At 45.5% G+C, this 22,660-nt stretch overlaps 1 protein-coding gene across 3 annotated transcripts in view; it reads left to right on the forward strand.

The window, feature by feature from the left end:
• Positions 1–2,656: 2,656 nt before the first annotated feature.
• The window catches only part of ARL15 (ARF like GTPase 15), a 384,574-nt gene continuing 364,570 nt past the window's right edge, over positions 2,657–22,660 (forward strand). For all 3 annotated transcript variants that reach the window (XM_088469486.1, XM_088469484.1, XM_088469485.1), the window contains exon 1: positions 2,657–2,850. In XM_088469486.1, the coding sequence (XP_088325612.1) occupies positions 2,839–2,850 (12 nt within the window). In that variant the 5' untranslated portion in view covers positions 2,657–2,838. The remainder of the gene's footprint in view (positions 2,851–22,660) is intronic.

Genomic DNA, 22,660 nt, shown 5'->3' on the forward strand with positions numbered 1-22,660 from the left:
TGTAGCAGGCTTGAGTCTCGGCTTTTTGAAAAGCCGGTTTGGGACCTGGGGGTTGTGGGTGAGAGGAGAGGGAGGGCTCCACCCACGGCCACTCCAGGGCTCCACCCACGGCCACTCCAGGTTTTGGTTCTCTTAGCCTGGTAACAGGCTTGTTAGGGTTTCCACCTGAGAGTGGCCAATATAAGCCTAGTGTGTTGAGGGCTGATTGTCTCACCTGGGAGAGCAGACAGGGAGTTTGCTCAGAGACACTTGAAAACCTATCCGTGAGTGTTGTGCTGTGCCTTTGTTGCTGGTGAGGGCATTAGGCCCTGCCAGGTTCTGGTAGTGAGGGAACCACCTGTGAAGTTAGTGCCCCGACAGGGCTAGAATTTATGTTTATGTTTTCTTTATGTTATTTCTGACATTGTACAATAAAGACTGGCGCCGACCAGCTTGTACTCGAATCCAGTCTGGCGTACTGTTTCCCAGCTGCTGTGTGTGAAAGGAAGGAGTCCTCTACCCAGGAAAGGGACCCCCTAACCTGACTGTGTCACAGTATTTATTAACAGTTATTCATATAGCACACACATTTTCTGCAGCAATTTACATAGAATATTTCATTGTTCATAAGTCCCCGCTCCAGCTGAGCTTACAATCTATGGGGTCAATGTACTTAGCCTTAGAGAGAGAGATAAAGTGGATGGAGATAACCAATCAGCTCCTGTCATTTTTCAAACACAGCCTGTAAAGTGACAGTTAGGAGCTGATTGGTTGGTACTTTATCTCCTTCCAGTTTATCTCTAAGGCTTAGTACAAAAACCCCTATATTCCCTAAAAGATACAGTACCTCCCAGCATCTTTATTCCTGAAATAGTGATCCTGCATGCGTCCAAAAAAGGGGCGCTGCATTTAAAGCAGTTTTACAGCATACACATACAGCACGTGCGTCAAATCCCCCAGAAATGACAGTGATTGTCTATGGCAGGGATGGGGAACCTCCTGCCCGGGGCCGTATAAGGCCCTCGGAATCATTTGGTCTGGCCCTCTGAGCTTTGTTCTGCCATCCTCATCTGACTAGCAGGGTACCTAGAATAGCACTCTGCAGCCAGAATCTATGCGGCAGTGCCGCCTGGAGCGTCCTTAGGATACTTCAGATGGTCACACCACTGCCCTTACAGCTCCCCGATGCATCCTCAGGTTGCTCCATGACGTAACGCGGAGGGGGCATGGCCTGCAAATAATGTTATATATATCAAAATGGCCCTTGGCAGAAAAAAGGTTCCCCACCCCTGGTCTATCAAATAGCGTCCGGCTCTGATTCAGAGCCGGACGCTATTTGCGCTCGCTCGTTGAGAAAAAAGGGGTGGATATTCAAATGAACCGTTCGCTCTTTGCGGTCTGTTCACGCCTCTAGGTCTGAACGAGCGAACAAAACTTGCGATTGTTTTTTGAAAAACTACGCCCCCTGGCCGCTCGCATCCTACGTCATGTCCGCTATTTATTAGATTAATCGAGTACATCGACCAGCATATGAACTGCTCGCTATTCCTGTGGTTGGTTTTTCCTACCGCAATCATTCGAGCAGTTCTGACTATAAAATAACCCAGTGACGTGGTCAATGACGCTGCTGTATTAATTATGCACACCCATAAAACGCCCGTTTTGACCTTTAAGCACGCCTGCGTTCGGATCTTCACTCCCCGTTTTCAAGCACCTTCCCGTTACCACCCACATACACCTCCTCCTGTCACTCAAAATAGCAGGCATTCGCTATTTAGCGAACTAACGATTTTCGGCCACACTGACTGGTTCGCGCATGCGTATTACGATCCGTATGCATGCGCAGTTGTGCAAACATCGCTCGGTATGAACGAGCGGCCGCTTACGAGCGGCTCTGAATCAGGCCCACTATGAGTACTCAAGCTGCGTATGGCATTGCAGTGGGTCATTTATGCACGTCCTTATAATGGCGTTCAAATGCACTGTCACGCCTCCATTTCACCAGCCAACCCCCCCAAATGGTACTTCCTGTCAGTCGTGATGGGTCTGCAGTACCTGCAATCACAGTAGCTATTGCAATGGCTGGTTCACGCACTGCATACGCAACAATCGGCCTATTGCAAGCGTAATCTCATTTGCGAGCCTTGCAGAATCAGGCCCTATGACTGCATTCTTCATTTCTAAACAGTTATTGTATTATTTCTCCATTTGGCTACCCAGCAGGAGGATGATGCAGCGTTCATGAATGGAGCAAACACTTCTGGGTCACAAAAACTCTTGCATGTTTTCAAACTGAGCGTGTATGCTGTTGTTGTGGAACTGCAAGTCCAAGCAAACCCTGCCAGTTGGGACTTACAGTTCTACAGCAGCCAGAGAGCCACAGCAGCAGCTCAGTCACTCCGTCCTATCACACAGCCACAGTGAGTGAGTCAGATTGGAGACTAATGAACTGGACTGGAGTTAATGTCACTATCACTCATCCAGGACTGCTGCTACCTGTTACAACCAGGCTGCTGCTGCACGACGTAAAGGGTCATGTGATACGCGACGATGCGCCAATGCCATCACACTCTCTGGGCGGGGCTGTGCCTCTGTGGGCGTGCCTTGCGGATATGTGGGCGGTTATTGCTACGGTGCGTCCCCCCCTGGGCGGGGTTAGAGCGGCTCCCAGGCCAGACGTGTGCAGGTGGGAGGAGAAGGAAGGAAGAAGAAAGAGAGGGGTCAGTTCCAGCAGCAACAACTTACCAGGAGCGGTGTTATCTAGCTGCAGCAGCGGCGGTGACCGTACTCCCAGCGGAGGAAATCCCCCTCCTCTCTGACAGCCAGGTGCACGGCTCAGCCCCCCAACTGCATGAGTCCATGGATTACATGGTATGTGTCTGTCACCCCCATCACTGCTGCAGCAGCCCAGGCCATTCCACAGCCATTAGATGCCTTCAGATAGCTCCCAGGCTGCTGGTTGGAGCAGGCAGACCCATAAAGCATGCTCCAGTGAGCTGCCTCTATTACCTTCCAATGGCACTGCTAATGCACGGCTAATACATGGCTAATGCAGACTGTGCCTGTGTCACAGGTGTCTTATGTGCTGCACCCCCACAGCCTACATTGCCCTGAGCTGCCTCTTCAATATATTTCCTTATGTACTATACAGTATTATGTACTATTCTATTCAGTATCATGGCTGCTTATGTCCTGTACAGTATCATGTGCAGTGTCTGTTTATGTCCTGTACAGTAGTATTTAGTAGTGTCTGCTTCTCATTTTCTGCTCAATATATGCTGCTTATGTTCTATACAGTATCTAGTGCAGTATATGCTTCTTATGTTCTATTCAGTATGTAGTACAATGTCTGCTTATGTCCTGTACAGTATCATGTGCAGTGTTTCCTTATGTACTGTACAGTATCATGTGCAGTGTCTGTTTATGTACTGTACAGTGGTATTTAGTACAGTGTCTGCTTCTCATTTTCTGCTCAATATATGCTGCTTATGTTCTATACAGTATCTAGTGCAGTATATGCTTCTTATGTTCTATTCTATTCAGTATCTAGTGCAATGTCTGCTTACGTCCTGTACAGTATCATGTGCAGTGTCTGCTTATGTCCTGTGCAGTGTCTGTTTATGTCCTGTACAGTATCATGTGCAGTGTCTGCTTATGTCCTGTGCAGTGTCTGTTTATGTCCTGTACAGTATCATGTGCAGTGTCTGCTTATGTCCTGTACAGTGTCATGTGCATTGTCTGTTTTATGTCCTGTACAGTAAGTAGTATTTAGTACAGTGTCTGCTTCTTATGTTCAGCTCAATATATGCTGCTTATGTACTATACAGTATTTGGTGCAGTATATGCTGTTTGTTCTGTACAGTATATGCTGTTTTTTTAAACACAGTATACTATCAAGTACAGCATATGCTGCTTATGTTATGTACAGTGTATGCAGTTTGTTTGATACAGTATCAAGTACAGTATATGCTGCTCATTTTTCTATACAGTTGTAAAGTGCATTATATATGTCTTCCTGCATCTCCTGCTCCCTGTGACAGCAGCTGTGTATGTGGATATTACACAGGATGTATTACTGCCAGTGACTGTTAAATCAATTTAGTGTCCACTTTTGTTATTATTGGATCCATTAATTACCATGCTCCTGTTTTTTTTTTCCCTGGAACTAGTGATGTGAAAGTGTATTTTGGGGGGGGGGGGGGGGGGGGCGATTGCTCTCCCTTTTGTTATTGACCTCGTTCTTTTTAAGAGTTTAATTTAAAACAATTGTAATATTAAAGGTTCATTTCACTGAGTTGTAGTGCTGGTGACCCTTTCTAGTTTAATTTGAAATGGAGAGTCTGCTCTACTATAAATTATAACACTGTTGTTATTAGCTTTTAAATGCATTTTTTTTTTTTTACTGTTTATGTGGCCCTAAATGGCATTCTGAGTATATGCCAGGTTTATAAAGAATATATAGATGTGAACTGACCCATAGTTATTAGTTGTCATATATGTCTATTTTATGTACTTTGGTTTTCTGCAGTTTGGTGGATTTAGGGTCATAATTTACATTCCCTTCTACTGTTTGTCATCTGTTTAAAGCTTTTTGTGTGGCTAGCAAAGAATCGATTTGTCACTTTTTTTAAAATTAGAATGTAAGCTTTTGTTCCTAAGGTTAGGTCTAGAACGAGGTGCTGTAAAGGACCTCTGACATCACAACCACGTGACCCACGACAAAAGGGGGAGGGGCAAGGTTCAGAACAGTGGCCAAAAGTGACCCCTCGCGGGCTCGCTTTGCTCACCACGCTTCAGGCAGGTTTATATTCCCCCTCTATGTCCACGTAGATAGTAACACTGGTATGGGACCGGCCCTGCCGTAGCGATCACATGGTTGTGATGTCAGAGGTCCTTTCTCCAACTTGGATCGAACAACAACCTTGTTTTCCCAAGCACTACTGTTATTGCTTGAAATCGCCCATTGCATTTTAAAGATTGCCTAAGTATATAGGCCCTGATTCAGAGCCGGACGCTCTGACCAGAGCGCTCGCTCTGAATCAGGGCCCTCCTCCATTAAAATGGAGCGTCCTCCTGGACGCTCGTATAGCTGTGGGTCGCCACCCACAGCAAATACGAGCGTCCAACACGATGGTCGCGATGGTCTTGACCATCGCGACCATCGGACTTGCGAGTGAAACCCTGTGGTCTGGTTTCTCAACCACAAGCCCTGGAGTGATTTCGAAATGTTAGTGTCGGCGTCTACGCGATTCCGAAAGGAGCAATAATTGAATTGTTCTGTCGGGAACCAACTCGTGGCCGCTGGCACTAAAAACAAGCTTGAATCCAACCCCCCCCTTGGTGGTGAGGAGCATCTTTAGCCTGAACATTGTTGCAGACGCATAAAGTCCTGTTTTGAGCGCTGAAACGTGACACTTTTCGGTCATTTCTTCTTGCCAGCTTGGGGGGCTGCGAGTAGAAATGTCAGCACCAGTGGCTGTGTGCGCCTGTATTGCTCCGTTGGGCACCAATACATACATATATATATATATATATATATATATATATATATTATACCAAAGAGCCTGGCTTATTGATAATAATGAAAGGCGCTTTATTAATCTGAGCCATATTAAAACATCATGAGAGCTGACGTTACAATCCCTTTAGGGAACTTTACCGTGACAGTTGAGAATATCCCCAAAGATATAAATTTATCCTCTTTTTATGTATTCTATTTAGCAACTGCCCACTCATCAGTGCTAAATAAAATTCCCACAAGGTGTTTTCCTACTGTGATAGGATCATTGGTAAAGTGGTCTGTGGCAGGTACATTTGTCCCAGATTCCTGTCTTATGTGTTTTAAACCCCCAGGAGAAAGTCTGCAGTGTGCAGTTTTCTCTTAGCCTGGTAACAGGCTTGTTAGGGTTTCCACCTGAGAGTGGCCAATATAAGCCTAGTGTGTTTAGGGCTGATTGTCTCACCTGGGAGAGCAGACAGGGAGTTTGCTCAGAGACACTTGAAAACCTATCCGTGACTGTTGTGCTGTGCCTTTGTTGCTGGTGAGGGCATTAGGCCCTGCCAGGTTCTGGTAGTGAGGGAACTACCTGTGAAGTTAGTGCCCCGACAGGGCTAGGATTTATGTTTATGTTTTCTTTATGTTGTTTCTGATATTGTACAATAAAGACTGGCGCCGACCAGCTTGTACTTGCATCCAGTCTGGCGTACTGTTTCCCAGCTGCTGTGTGTGAAAGGAAGGAGTCCTCTACCCAGGAGAGGGACCCCCTAACCTAACTGTGTCACACTACATAATACACAATTTGTGGTCTATAAAATTGTCGCCATTTGCAAACTTTTGTTTTGTTTTTTTGTTTCATTCATTTGCAAAGCAAAAGGTCTGTCAGACTAGTTTGTCACTCCCTTGTAATCGGTGATTCTGCCCATTCAGCTCAGGCTGCGGTTGCATAAATCTTTTTCGTGAACAATTTGAAACTGTCAACTGTGCATCATTATGTGACACTGCATTGAGCTAGTTCTGGGTACTTTTTAATGATACCGCTATAAACATGGACTGTGCCCACCTGTCATTCAATTATTAGGAACAAGTGTTGAGTGGATGATGCTTAGCGAATCCATTTGCCCTTCCTGGGGAGCTCCGCTGTACCGCTGCTTGCCAGTTGTTATAGAACATTGTGAAGGGGAGTAGGGAAAGGCTGGTGGGGTGGCTGGAAAATACCAGAGGTCTACAGCAGAGGATCTTGTCCTCTGTGTCAAGAGGTGCCATATGTACTTAAGATAACCGAATGACCAGTAGGCAGTGTCCATGTGATGGCCGTATATTTAACAAACACCATACTATAACAATAAAATGCCTTTCTATGCACTTTTGTGCATAAAGTCCAATTGGTGACAAGTGGGGTATAATACAGACTGGGCACTGTAGTGTGTTAATTAGTACAGTATATCTTATATTTTCCTGCACTGTAGTGTGTTAATTAGTACTGTATACCGGTATGTAGTCAGGAAGCCGGCGGTCGAAATGCCGTCCGCCGGCTTCCCGACTGACAAATCCCGGCATGGGACTAATGATAGGCGTCGAAATCCTGACGCCCATCATTATCCACCCGCCGAAATCCCGACGCCTGGCATACCAAACGAAAGTGAGCCGAGACTTAGGGTTAGGCACCCCTCTTGGAGGATTAGGCTAGGGGAAGGGGGGGGGTTAGGATTAGGCACCCTCGGGGAGAGGTGAGGGTTAGGCACTAGGGGGGGGGGTTAGGGTTAGGCACCCCTAAGGGAGAGTTATGGGGAGGAAAGGGGTAGGGATAGCCTACTTACTTTCGCTGTCCGGGATTTTCACCCATCGAGCTGCCGGCCTGATGTCCGGCGGTCATACGTACCGATTCCCTGTATATCATATATTTTCCTGCACTGTGGTGTGTTAATTAGTACTGTATATCATATACTTTCATTGACGGGTTGCACTGTGTACACTCTCCTATTGATCATAAATCCATTTCACAACTAAACACTTTTGTTTGGTATACAGACTTAACGGCTACCGATTCTCATGTGGATATTAAGCTGTGAATTATACAGACTTGCTTATGGTACCACCCATGTATTTTGTGTGCTATAACATGTTTGGAATGCCTGCTGATGTGTTGTTGCAGATAGGTGTCACTATCTTTGATTAAATGTATTGTTTTAAGTTATTCCTGAGATTAAGGGTTTGAAAGCTCCAGTGCTGCCCTTCTGGCCTCTGAAGTGGATCTTATTACCTATAAACACATATAGAGGGGAAAGTCGCATCTCAAGTTTTTCCTCTTGCCCGGTGCTACCATAACTGGCTGATATGTGCGCAGCTGGGCGTCGCGGCACTTTGCCAGCTGTTGAGTTCCCATAGTCCATTTTACACTTGTTTCCAATATAAAGTTTTATTGAATTTTCACATAGAAAAGCAAACAAGGGGGGTCCAGGAGATAATCAGAGACGGGGGAGGAGGAGTACACCTTGTTTTCATCTCCCTAGTATTGTGCATGTCCTGACACTAGTTAGACATTTACATAACTCCCAGCTGGCAGATAAATAATGTCACCCCCCCCCCCCCCCCCCCCCGAAAAATTACTGCTGCATCCTAGCATTTGGATGTTTCCTCCATTGTAGCAAATCTTCCATAGCACCTTAGCAGTTCCTGCTTTCCTGCTGGCTCCTAAATTCAGTATTAATTGTCCAACCAGCTGCTCTCAAAGGCAGGTAAGTATCGCTAACCTAATTCCCCCCCCCTAACCCTCCCTTAGGGGGCGCCTAACCTCCTCCCCCCGCCCTAAGTGCCTAAACCTAACCCCCCCCCCCTTCCCCGCAGCCTAAACCTAAATCCCCCTGGGGGTGCCTAACCCTAACCTCCCCTTCCCCCTAGCCTAACCCTAACCTCCCGCGGGGGTGCCTAAACCTAACCCTTCCCCCGCGGCTGTCGGCACCCGGCTTACCTTCGTTCGGTATGCCGGGCGTCAGTTTTCCGGCATATGGTTAATGACAGGCATCGAGTTTTCAATGCCTGTCATTAGTACCACGCCAGGATTAGAGAGTCTGGAAGCCTTTGGTTGGCATTTAGACCGTCGGCTTCCAGACTACATCCCGTCTACATGTTGTAAGCCTATTGTTGGAGGTGATCGCTGTATGCTAGGAATTGGTATGAATTACCGCCAGACTTAAGCCCGGCGGAAGAAATACAGACGCTGGAAGGCCGGCAGATGAAGATCCCGACAGAGGTACTTAACACCCCTAACCCTCCCTTAGGCGTGGGTAACCATAACCTCCCCTCCTAGTGCCTAACCCTAACCACCCCCCAGGGGTGCCTAAACCTAAACCCCCCCCTCCCCGCACTTGAACATAACCCTCCCGGGGGGGTACCTAGACCTAACTTCTCGGGGGTGCCTGATGCCAACCTCCCCCCTTCCCCTAGCCTGACCCTAACCCGGGGGGTGCCTAACCATAAGATCCCCTGGGAATCCCTAAACTTAACCCCCCCTCCCCCCCCCACAGCTATCACCTCCCGACGCCCGGCTTACCTACGTCTGGTATGCCGGGTGTTGGAATTTCGGCGTGGCGCTAATGTTAGGCGTCGATATTTAGACGCCTATCATTAGTCCCATGCCGGGATTTCACTGTTGTGAAGCCGGCCGTCGGCAGTTTGATTAGGAGTTGTTAACAGACAATATTGCCTATTAATGTTATTTGCTGGTTAAAACGGTCTGCTTGCTTTGGAGCACAATGAGTAAAATATACTAAATTGCATATAAAGATTATGCTAATTCCCCACCACCACCTGACCCTAGATGCACTCTGAAATTGTTTAGTAGAGCTCAGTGACTTGAAGCCACACACAAGATTACATGACTGTGCATTATTTTCCAACAACCGAAGAATCTAACGCCTGATCTACTTCCAACTGTGACCAAAACCTCATCAAAAAGCCTCAGCTGTATCACTCCACAAGTGTAAACAATAACCTCTCTCACAGAGACACTGCTCACAGAAAAGCAGCACCTCACTGACAGAAATACACTTCACTGCCTCACTGACAGGCTTAAGCTGCACATCCACTATGCGACAGTGGCATGACAGTACGATTACAACTTATGTAATCGTACCGTTGTTGCTGTTCCCCTGCAATGCCTACACTGAACGATTCATCGTTCAGTGTAGGCACATCAATTATCTCTGAACATAGGCAATCTGTCGTTATCTGCAGATTGACCAGCATGTTCAGTAGATAATTGATGTCAGAAACGACCAGCGGGAGCGCGCATAATAGTGCGCGAATTGTGCATGATTACTGCGCGATTGCACGATTACGATGCCGTAATCGTGCAATCACTCAGTAACATCGCGTAGTGGATACGCGGCTTTGCACATTTCTGACAGAAAAATGTTAGTCCTCATCAAATAATTTGAACAGAACTTACCTGAGCAGCCACTTCAGAATCCAGCTCAGCAAACCGTAAGCAGACATGTCAGCCCTGGCCCTGAAGAAGTGTTAAGCACTTCCTGTCAATAAAATTCACCGCTCAACACATTTTCTTTTCAAAATGAACAACTCTTAAATGTTCAACTGAGTTAACGGCCTTCAGCCTCGTGCATCACAACGCACACCAAGGCGTGAGTGTATCAGAATGTGTATCTAATATCACAACGCACACCAAGGCCTGAGTGTATCAGAATGTGTATCTAATATCACAACGCACACCAAGGCCTGAGTGTATCAGAATGTGTATCTAATATCACAACGCACACCAAGGCCTGAGTGTATCAGAATGTGTATCTAATATCACAACGCACACCAAGGCCTGAGTGTATCAGAATGTGTATCTAATATCACAACGCACACCAAGGCCTGAGTGTATCAGAATGTGTATCTAATATCACAACGCACACCAAGGCCTGAGTGTATCAGAATGTGTATCTAATATCACAACGCACACCAAGGCCTGAGTGTATCAGAATGTGTATCTAATATCACAACGCACACCAAGGCCTGAGTGTATCAGAATGTGTATCTAATATCACAACGCACACCAAGGCCTGAGTGTATCAGAATGTGTATCTAATATCACAACGCACACCAAGGCCTGAGTGTATCAGAATGTGTATCTAATATCACAACGCACACCAAGGCCTGAGTGTATCAGAATGTGTATCTAATATCACAACGCACACCAAGGCCTGAGTGTATCAGAATGTGTATCTAATATCACAACGCACACCAAGGCCTGAGTGTATCAGAATGTGTATCTAATATCACAACGCACACCAAGGCCTGAGTGTATCAGAATGTGTATCTAATATCACAACGCACACCAAGGCCTGAGTGTATCAGAATGTGTATCTAATATATCAACGCACACCAAGGCCTGAGTGTATCAGAATGTGTATCTAATATCACAACGCACACCAAGGCCTGAGTGTATCAGAATGTGTATCTAATATCACAACGCACACCAAGGCCTGAGTGTATCAGAATGTGTATCTAATATCACAACGCACACCAAGGCCTGAGTGTATCTAATATCACAACGCACACCAAGGCCTGAGTGTATCAGAATGTGTATCTAATATATAATTATTTTTTTCTCTGTGATTTCATCACCGATTAGCAGCAATTTACTTTTTTCCTTTTCTATTTTTTTTTGATAGTAGAGGTGCCGTGAGAATGTTTTGCCTAATGGTCTTTCATTACATAAAATGCACATTTTAAACATCCGCTACATCCGCTACAAGTCCTTGTTCTGTAGAGCTGACACGTGACAAGTTTTCAGACTGTAAAGCTGGGTACACACCGACAGATACATTGGGCGATCAATTGATCAGCCAATGTATCTGCTGCCAGTGGGGCAGTGTGTACCCGCGATATATCGGTGAACGTTCACCGATATATCGCATTGGCTGTGCTGCACAGCCGATGGTCAGATAAGTCTGCAGACATATCTGTCCATCGGCAAGTGTGTGCGGGCGGTCGGCAGACCGCCCGTACACACACATGGAAGCTGCGAACAGGGGGGCAGGACACGCTCCCGCCCACCGGGACACGCCCCCTGGTCGCTGGGACCTGTGGGCAGGCACAGATGATGGTTGTTCAGTGTGTATGAACAACCATCATCTGCAGATATATCTGTATAGTGTGTACCCACCTTAAGCTGTTTTAACCAATCACCCGCGCACAGCTCTTTGTTCCGTGTGACTGGAGATGGAGAGCAATTGTGGGTTTTGAAGGGCTTGTAATTGTGTATTAATAGCTTATTTGCCTAAATGGGCATTATACTAGTCCTTCGGTAATATAAAATTAATTTTTGGAAATTTCAGCTTTGAAATCGCTTTTGTTTTGTCGACCTGTTTTTAATACAATACTGTTAAGTGGATGGCGGCATAAAGATGCACTCTAATAAATTACATGCACTCTAAATAAATTCCTAAAGCTCCACTATGATGGACGCACAAATGGGTTAAATGTGATTATTTTTTTTCTTTTTTTTTAAGAGCTGTTCCTTGTACTTCTAAAATAAAACTGAGACCTGATTTCTCCACTTGTTTGCAATGACATTCCTGACGCTGCTCCTACAGTAACTTTTTTTTTTTATCCTTACATATAAAAAAAAACACGTTCCCGGGGATAAAACAACATGGTTGTATAAGACTCCCCGCTTGTGATTTTGCAGAATAAATAAACAGAAGTACACAGGATTGCAGGATAGAAGGCCAGACTATTATAATGGCTTTCACTGGAGAGATTTTCTCTAGAGGAATGGGTTATCATCGACAATAATGCCTGACCCCACCTTGCTGTATCGTCATTAGATCTGAAAACACTCTGTGCCAACAGCTGTTCGGTTAATATTGTGATTTTAAGCTGGGTTCTCGCTTAAAAGAAATTGCAGCCGACCGGCCCTCGTGCCGACTGTGCGTCCGATTAGGTAAGCTACACTCCCTTACAATTGGCCGCTTAATTTGTCGAGCCAGACATCATAACTGGGCAGGCATTTCAATTTGCCCACCCATTTTTGATGTCGGTGTTGGAATACCCTACAGCCAGTGTGGCTGTGCTGCAGGGCCGACCTGATTTGTCTGTGTAGGACGCCATTCACAGACATATTGAGGGTATACACCCGCCAATGCACTAGCGATATACTGTTTGTTGTACGATCGAATGATATATCTAGTAGTGTGTAGCCAGCATTAGGTGCAAATTTGTCTCCTCTTCAGCACAGAGGCGCAGTTTTTTTTCTATGTGTTGTACATGCACCTTATTTAATTTTCCAGCCATTTCATTGGAAATATACCAGCCCCATATTTATGCAGAAATTGATGCAAATATGGCTCCAGTGACCACACAGAACTATGCTCTTGGCTGCCACCCAATCAGACCTTGTTCTGGGCGCAGGGTGGGCGGCACAGGCACCACTTGATTCGGGAGCCTGTGTCATACTTGCCAACTCTTTCTGATTATCAGGGAGACTCCCTGAAATAGTAACAATCTCCCTGACAACCTGAAGAGTCCAGCAATCTCCCTGATTGTACCTTACTCTTACCCCCATTATGTAGCTGATATATATACAAGTAGATCTTTTCATCCAAGTATATCTTACTAAAGCTGGGTACACACCTAAAGATTTTCTGTCCAACCATCCAACTAGCTGATTGGTTGGAATGAAAATTTGGTAACGTATGGGAGTAAATGATGATCAGCAATTTGCTCCTACATGCAGAAAATAGATGAAAATGGTCGTCAGACAAGTTTGTTAAATGTTTGATCTAAACAATTTGTTCAAACAACAGTTTTTTTTGTCCATTTTCCTGCGTTTGGGAGCAAATTGCTGATTGTCATTTGCTTTCATACCTTACCAGATTTTCATTCCAACCAATCAACTAGTTGGATGGTTGGACAGAATATCTTTGTGTGTGTACCCAGCTTTAGGGCCTCCTTTACGAACGATTTTTGTTATCACCAAAACGAGTGATAAATGTCACTGTGTATGATAAATGGTGCTACAGCCAATCAGCTCCTAACTGTCAACTGTTAGAAAAATGACAGTTGGGAGGTGATTGGCTGGAGCACCATTTATCATACACAGTGACATGTAGTAAATGGGGGCTTAACTGCTTTGGGGTTCATTTACATTTGGCTAAAAGTCAGTTTTATGGCACCTCCACTTTACCCATACCTCACAACTTCTGTCCATGACGAGGAGGGACAGTTTGCACGTCCGAAAAGGGGGCGGGGCTCAGTGGAAAGGGGCGGGGTGTCACGGAAAAGGGGAGGAGCTGCTCAGCAACCCCCGTTATTGTCACTATAGGGGGCGTGCCCAGCACTCTCCGAGGTGCTGGGCAGCTCCCAGGCTTTCCCTACACTGGTGAACATGCGCACGGCATCTGTTTACCTCCTGGTACACCCGCTGTGTGCTCTCCCCAACTTCTCCCCCCCACCGCGGGAAAACTGCGGCCCGCGGGTGGCACAGCGGGACAGTCCCAGAAAAACTGGACTGTCCCGCTGAATGCGGGACAGTTGGGCGGTATGGCTTTGCCGCTGCGCTCATCGGTGGTGCTTTCCAAATCTCCCTGAAATGCTTTTTCAAAAGTAGGCAAGTATGGCCTGTGTGCATAGTACACCCATCAGCCGCTATAAAGACCGCACTGGGCAAACTGCAAATGCAAGATGTCATTGGATTTAAACCTCTTTACCTGACACTTCCTGTTTTGTTGTTGTAATTCCTAGATTCCCACTCTTGTCTGTTTTCATAATTTTTTTGATGGATCTATTTACCGTTGGATACAAGTGAGAAACGTCTGCATGGCAGATGGAGGCCACTTGTTCCGAGTAACTGGTATATTCTACTCTGAGCGTTGCTATCATTCCTATCTTCCTAATCCAGCTAGTTCTGGATATTTTATAATGCAGTATCCACTCTCCTCATTAATCACCTAGCACTTCTGTAGGCTTAACATAGTCTTATAAACACGGGAGTTATTGCACAACTGAGAAATCTGATCTGTGAGGTAAACATTGTTATAGAGAGTTGTGTGTTGACATATCTGCCATAGGGCTAATTGGTATTTATTCTTGTCTGGTGTTACATTAGGCTTTGCTGCTAATCACAAGAAACTAACTTAACCAACTATGGCCCGTATTCAATTAGAGGCGAAAAGTCGGAAAACTTTCGCCTGTCGGACTTTCCGCCTCCTTCGTCTTTTTCGGAGGCGAAAACTTTTCGTGCGTGTCCCCGCTTTTCGTCCTATTCAATTCCTAAACACGTGAAAGTGGCGAATGCGGAACTGGCGGAAAGTACTGTCAGAAGTGGGAAAATCAGTCTGTGTACCCCCAAAAAAGATGCAGTAACATAGGGAATCAATGTAGATGTGTACTAATAGCCCTAATAAAAGTGTTTGGGGGTACTTAAGTAGTTCATATTGCTTCTTATTAGCGTCTTTGTGGTGAAGAATGGCATTAAGCAGTATTTTTTGGAGAAAATAAGTAGTCCAGTCAAATTTGGGGTACTTGAAAATGGGTGCTAGCATGTTGTATGTCTGAAAGTGAACTTTTAAAAAATGCACTTGTTGCAAGCACCTGCAATCCTAAAGACACCTGACCCATCCTGGCAGAAGTCTATTTAGATAGTTTTTATGCTTATCTCCCCACTTTTTATCTGTTTCGCCCCAAAAATTTTATTACTTTTTTGGGTTTTTCTTAGGTTTTTTTATTTTTTGCCAGATTTGGCCTTTGAGGGACTGTGCCAAGGGTTCTGGGTCATTTCCACACGTTTGCACCCCAAAATAAAGATTTTGCACTTCTTTTCACCTGCTATTCTTGGGAGAAACTTGTTTGCCTATTACATTGCATTGAGTTTCCGCTTAGGCGAATTCCAGCTGGAATTGAATTTGGAGATGAGTTCCGACCAGGCGAAAAGCGACAATACGCGAAACATTTTTGCGATTACGGCTTTTCGCCTCTAATTGAATACGGCCCTATGGTGAGATTGGATTTTGAAGATATTTGTGAAGGCCCCTACACACTATAACAGTGGTTCTCAAACTCTGTCCTCAGGAACCCACACAGATCACATTTTCCAGGTCTCCCGGCAGGTGCACAGGTGCATTCATTACTCCCTAACACATTTAAAAAGATCTACAGGTGGAGCTAATTATTTCACTTCTGTCAGGAGACCTGGAAAACTTGCACTGTTTGGGGTCCTGAGGACTGAGTTTTAGAACCTGTGCACTACACATTATCTTTAAGATTTGGCCGATTCTGATGCATCGGAACTACAAATCATTCATATTGTCCAGTGTGTACACTCTATATCACGATACCGCTGCGCTTTCCCACGAGTCGTTGGTCGCATCTGTCAATCTCGTTAACAATTCCCCTCTTACCGTGCAGTGTGTACGCACTACCGAACGACAAAAGATATGTTGTTCAGGCCTGCACGATGCGGCCGTCACTTGACAGGCATTCCTACACCACTCCCTGCTTTAGACACAGATGCATGCACAGATCAGTTAGAAGCTTGTAAAGAGTCAAATAATGATGTGGGGTTCCCCCTAATAGCACAACCATCCCTGGACTCTTCAGAGCCAGTCCCGGTTGTGTAAATACGGGGGACAAAAGACATAGGGATCCCCTGTATTTAGCACAACCAGCACCGAACTCTTTCTAGCGGGTTGTAAAGCCACAGTCAGGGGAACCCTTTCACCGGGTCCCTCGGCCAAAGCATTACACCTGACCGCTAGTCAGCCCAATAAAGGGGTTCCCCTCTCCAGGCCACCCCAAGCCTGGGCTGATAGCCTTGGGCTATCCCCGGCACCCCTGGCCAGTTGGTGCCGGGTTGATTGTGTATAGTGTGGTGTAAAAGATAGATGAACTAATATATTATTTTGTTGAAGAACTACAGGTCCCAGCAAGCCTCCCTCGCTTGCTGGTACTTGGAGAACCACAAGTACCAGCATGCGGGGCATTAAGGGCCGTCAGTACCTGTAGTTCACCTGCAAAACAAATATTAAAATAAACACAAGACACACACAGTGAAAGTATAACTTTATTACACATTTAGCGTTAGAGGAACTTCAGTATGTTAATACAGGTGACTTATTCTTCAGTATGTTAATATAGATGACTTGTTCTTATCTGCGGCAATTACAGGAGACGTATAGTGAATGCGCTGAAATAATTACTAGTGGTGTCTAACTTTTGGGAGTAATTATTATTAATGGATGCGCAACTTACCCTAAAGGGTTATGCTCGCATCAGTGTCCTCATACCTGAATTCTGCATTATATTGACCATCCCCATTTTTTTTCACAGAATTAATGCAGATTAGTTAGGAGAGAGACGGTCTCCCAGATTTGACTAGTTCTAATTCTCTATTTTGAGATTTTTCAAGATTGGGCAGTGCTACAGCCAACGAGTGAGCAGCGAGCAAACAAGTAACAAGCCATCACCATGCGCCTTTATAATCATTACCAGGACTGATAAATGCATCTATTAATATTGGTATGCATCTAATACCTCTTTTCCACCAAAAACCCGGGTCCGACCTGGGTTTTCAGACATGGTTCCAACCCAGGATAGACCCAGGGCAGACACCATTTATACAGCACCATCGATCTGGGTTATTCTCAGGTCAGCCCAGTTCACACTGAACCTGGGTCTGCCCTGCTAAACTTGTGAGGTTATAAAAAGTGGGAGGTGACTGCTCCACAACCACCAATCAGCTCATTTTAGGCATGACCCAGGTTGGATAACCCGGGTTGCACCGTTTACACTGCACCATTACCCAGGTCCATCCTGGGTCCAACCCTGGTAGCTACCTGGGTTGGATTGCCAGGTCACTTGACCTAGCGGTCCAACCCAGGTGGCTACCTGGGTTGGATTGCCAGGTCACTTGACCCGGGTTATTTTTCAGGGATCCTTTTACACTGAGCTGCGACCCGGGTAGACCCAGCAATAACCCAGCTTTTTGCTATGGTGTAAAAGGGGTATTAGTGTGTTGAACCCACAGAAATCCGATTCTGTGATTTTTATTTTTAGTGATCTTACAGAATAAAAGTAAATACATAATTGGTTTCTATGGGTACATTTACTTGTTTAAATGCATGTCCTCATAGGCTTATGTAATTGTCCAGAGCTAGTCAGTTTTCGAGTAATGTCAGCGCTGTGGTATTTCACTTTTTCTTTATTCAGGATATATACGTACAGTCTGTCTTAATATGCAGCCATGTTTTCAGCTGCTTGTTGTGTATAATACTGTATACCTGTGGCCCGAGAGTTTTGAGAATGTACAAGTATTGGTTTTCACAAAGTTTGCTGCGTCAGTATTTTAGACCTATTTGTCAGATGTTACTATGTATACTGAAGTAAAATTACAAGCATTTCATAAGTGTCAGATTTTTATTGACAATTACATTAAGTTTATGCAAAGAGTCAATATTTGCAGTGTTGACCCTTCTTTTTCAAGACCTCTGCAATTCGTGTGACACAGGATGAAGACTTTTGGAGGACGGCCTGGTGTCAAGAAGGCAGCAAATAAGCTACTTCTCTCCAGGAAAACCATCAGGGACTGACTAATATTCTGCAAAAGGTACAGGGATTGGACTGCTGAGGACTGGGGTAAAGTTATTTGCTCTGATGAATCCCCTTTCAGATTGTTTGGGGATCTGGAAAAATGCTTGTACGGAGAAGGAAAGGTGAGCGCTACCATCAGTCCTGTGTCCTGATCAGGGGTGTAGCTAGGGTAGTGCGACCTGTGACATGGCACAGGGCACCGCAGGGCAGGGGGCGCTGTTTGGGCCTGCCAATTTTCCTGTTTATTATCATTCTCACTTGTAGCTTCCTCTTCTTTTATCCCCGGCATCTCCTGGCTGCCCCAGGAGTACCCCTATCTCTTCCCTGGCCCTTCCCAAGGAAGCCATGGCCCTTTTCACTTGCATTATCTTATGTCGCTATATAAAAAAATGGGGGGGAGGGGTGCCAATACTCTCTCTGGCACAGGGCACCAAAAAGTCTAGTTACGGCTCTGATCCTGAGACCATTCATGTGTGGGGTTGTTTCTCAACCAAGAGAGTGGGATCACTCACAATATTGCCTAAGAACATAGCCATGAATAAAAAATGGTACCAAAACACCTTCCAAGAGCAACTTCTCCCAACCATCCAAGAACAGTTTGCTGATGAACAATGCCTTTTCCAGCATGATGGATCATCTTGCCATATGGCAAAAGTGATAACCGAGTGGCTCGGGGAACAAAACATCAAAATTTTGGGTCCATGGCCAGGAAACTCCCCAGACCTTAATCCCATTGAGACCTTGTGGTCAATCTTCAAGAGGCTGGTGGACAAACAAAAACCCACAAATTCTGACATACTCCAAGCATTGATTAAGCAAGAATGGGCGGCCATCAGTCAGTATGTGGCCCAGAAGTTGATTGACAGCATGCCAGGGCGAATTGCAAAGGTCTTGAAAAAGGGTCAACACTGCAAATATTGACTCTTTGCATAAACTTAATGAAATTGTCAATAAAAGCCTTTGACACTTATGAAATGCTTGTAATTTTACTTCAGTATACCATAGTAATATTATTACCAGTTATTTATACAGCGCACACATATTCCGCAGCGCTTTATTTGGCCATTCACATCCCTATCACATGCTCACGCACATACACACTAGGGATAATTTTTGCTGGGAGCCAACCTACTAGTATATTTTTGGAGTGTGGGAGGAAACCGGAGTACCCGGAGGAAACCCACGCAAACACAGGGAGAATATACAAACTCCACACAGTTAGGGCCGTGGTGGGAATTGACCCCACGACCTCAGTGCTGTGAGGCAGTAACGCTAACCATTACACCGTCTGTGCTGCCCATCTGACAAAAAGGTCTAAAAACACTGAAGCAGCAAGCTTTGTGAAAACCAATACTTGTGTCATTCTCAGAACTTTGGGCCATGGCTGTATGCTTGACATTAACGAAAGTGCAGGTTGTAATTGTCATTGCGCTGGTACAGATGATCATGGGGTAGCGACAAAAGTGTAAATTCTCTGAAGAGTGTAGTTTTAACAGATAACCAAATTTGGAAATATCTTTCCATTAACGATTAATTCACTTTACATGGAGTTTAAAAGTCTAGTATTCCATCCACAATCCCCTCTAGCTCCTCCCACATTCTTAGGACCGTTTCCTGATTTGGAAAATAATAATTTCAATTTACATTACTTTTCAAATGACTGCATTCTTAGCATTTAGTCAAGATCATTTCAAAATGATATTGGCTAAATGCTGAGAATGCAGTAATTTGAACTGTTGTGATATCACTTTTTCTGCCCTATGTATGAATTCACCAATCCACATACAGTAGAGCATCACGGCAAAGCAGAATTGCCAGGACATTAGTTTCCCTAATGTGGTGTAAGCTGCAGTTGGCCAAGGATTCAATTGAATTTGCTGTTAACAATTTCTGCACCCCCCCAAGGGGTGCGAGCAGAAATCCGACAACCGTACAGGCGTGATGCTGTTTTCTGCCCTTAGCGCAGCGGAAACGGCATCGCGCCGAACAGTTTAGTCGGAGAGTGCCCGTTCTTGCGACTAAACATCCTGTTTAAGGTGCGAGCGGCGGGAGAACGGACATTCTCCGACCTAACAGGGCGCGGAATTGAATAGCTCTAGGAGCTCGCTCCCGGTGCTATTTAATTTGCGTTCAATTGAATCAAGCGCTTTGTAAACGGGCCCTCTGTGTGTTCACACTAATTAGGTAATAGAATTGTAGAGGGGATCTTGTTGGGTTGCCAGAGATGCTTGCAGCACAGCAACCCTTGGCTGAGCTGTTTATACATACTGAAAAATCCCCATCAGGAATTTCATGTTAATAAAATGTGTACACATTACCTATATTCGTTATAGACTACCTGATACCCTGAAGGGGTCCGCATGGGTGGCCCACTTCAGTAGATTTAAGCAAAGAAAAAGATAGTGACCTAGATACTCAGCAGTCACTTTAAATCAGTGTTAAGCTGGGTACACACTAGACGATGTATTAGACGATTTGTCGTTTTGAGGTGAATCTGAATGACATATCGTCCACATCATCCAGTACTATTGCGCACTCCCCTTCGTCGTAACTTCAGATCTGCCAGCAGTGCAATGTGAAGATCCGGCGGTCGACTTCGTGGTTCTGTATGCGGCAGGGGAACAATATTTCTGGTGGTCGTACACCAGATCGTGCCGTCGCTGGGTACACACATCGTCTAGTGTGTAGCCGGCTTTGGGAGCTATTCCTAACAAACCTGAGAAGAAGGAAGGAGCTGAGGGCCACAGGTGAAGCCTCAAACTTACACACGGGGCTGTCTGCTGACCATCGCTGATCAGCATACTAAAATTCTTTATGGTATAAAACCTGAGCTTTCTCTAATCGTCCCAGGATAAAAGGCCTCTTCATACACTTATAAGGAATTTAATCGCCTGTCTCTTCCTTTTGTTGCTTTATTCTTGTTACTCAAATCTTTTTGTCTAATTCTTACGGTTATAAATTATTTAAGATACCGTGTTTAGGATTTTAAAGTTAAATAAACTTGAGGATAGATTATAAAAATGTTTTCCATGAGGTTAGTAACACTCTGCAGAGTGTTTCCAAAATACTACTACAAGTCTAATAGTGTTCACTCTAGCTCCGGCGGCAGAGAGGGCACTTCCGTGTGCGCACGCGCTCCCAAAAAGGGGGCATGGCCATTGAAAAGGGGGCTTGTCTATAAGACGCGTCCCCTTTTCCTCACTCTTGGGGGCGTGCTCGGCACTTACGGACACGCCGGGCAACCCCCAAGCGCTGCCGATAGGGAGAATAGATGCCGGGCGCATCGGCGTCTATTCTCCAGCTGTGACCGGGTCACCGCACATTTCCCCACCCGTGGGACACTGCGACCCGCGGGTGAAGACTGCACCCGCAGGCTCTGAGGACAAGGCACTTTTTGCCCTCCAGAAGGAGGGCAGGGCGCCGCGCCCCGCTAAAACAGCCTAGCGGGGACGCTAGGCTAAGGGCTCAAGCATGCACTGGGAGAAGGGGTAAAAAGAACTTTTGCTCCAGGCATGTACGAGGGTGAGTCAAAAATTATACGCACTCTGTCTTTTCTGAAAGTTGATTAAAATAAAATCTACATCCAAATACATTATGTTGAAACATAATCTCCCTGCTTTTCAATACACTTTGGGCCTGATTCAGAAAGAAACGCAATTGCTAATATGCACGCAATTGGCCGAGTGTTACGTTCTGCTTATACATCGCAGTGCATGAACTAGCTATTGCAATCGGGACTGCGATCGCAGTGACTACACAGACTCATCGCAGAGTGATTGACAGGAAGTGCCATTTGTGGGTGGTAATGGGGGGCGTGGTCGGCCGAATGCAGGCGTGCCATTGCGTCTCAACGCCGTTGCCGGGGCATGTATAAATAATCCACTGCGATGGCCTACACAGTCTTATAGCGTGCATGGTTGTTAGCAATTTCTGAGTGAGATCAGTGCTTGTGCAAGTGTGCGTGAGGCTGCGATGGTACTCAATTGAACCAATGGTTTTGCAGTCTTGTTAAACATTGTGGATGTGTGGTAAGTAAAGTGGGCATTCTTGTGTAGTGCTGCGAGGGAATAGCGATCGCAATGAATTGGCATACAATCGCAGTTGAATTGTGTGCGTAATCGCTATTGCATACGCAGTTGCGTACGGTAGTGAATCAGGCATGTTGTCCACCTGTCAACAAGTTTTCTTATTCCCGCATTAAAAAATGTTTTAGGCTGAGCTGAGATCCACGAATGCACCGCTGTCTTCACCTCTTCATCAGACGAGAATCTTCGTGCTCTTAGGGCTTCTTTCAGGGGACCAAACAGGTGATAGTTCGCTGGGGCAAGATCAGGACTATAGGGAGGATGCTTTCACACCTCAAAACAAAGTTTTTGGAGAGTGTTGACAGTATGAACAGCGGTGTGAGGACGTGCATTGTCATGCAGCAACACAACACCCTTGGATAGCAGTCCCTCTGCATTTTGTTAGAAGTTTAGGCTTCAGCTCTTCATTGAGCATCTCAGTGTAATGAGCACTGATGATTGTTGAAGCTTTTTCCTGATAAAGGACCTGATTCAGAGCCGGACGCAATTAGTGCTCGCTCGTCCA

The sequence above is a fragment of the Taudactylus pleione genome, unplaced genomic scaffold (genome assembly GCF_031769625.1).
Source record: "Taudactylus pleione unplaced genomic scaffold, aTauple2 ptg000092l, whole genome shotgun sequence".
Lineage (NCBI taxonomy): Eukaryota > Metazoa > Chordata > Amphibia > Anura > Myobatrachidae > Taudactylus > Taudactylus pleione.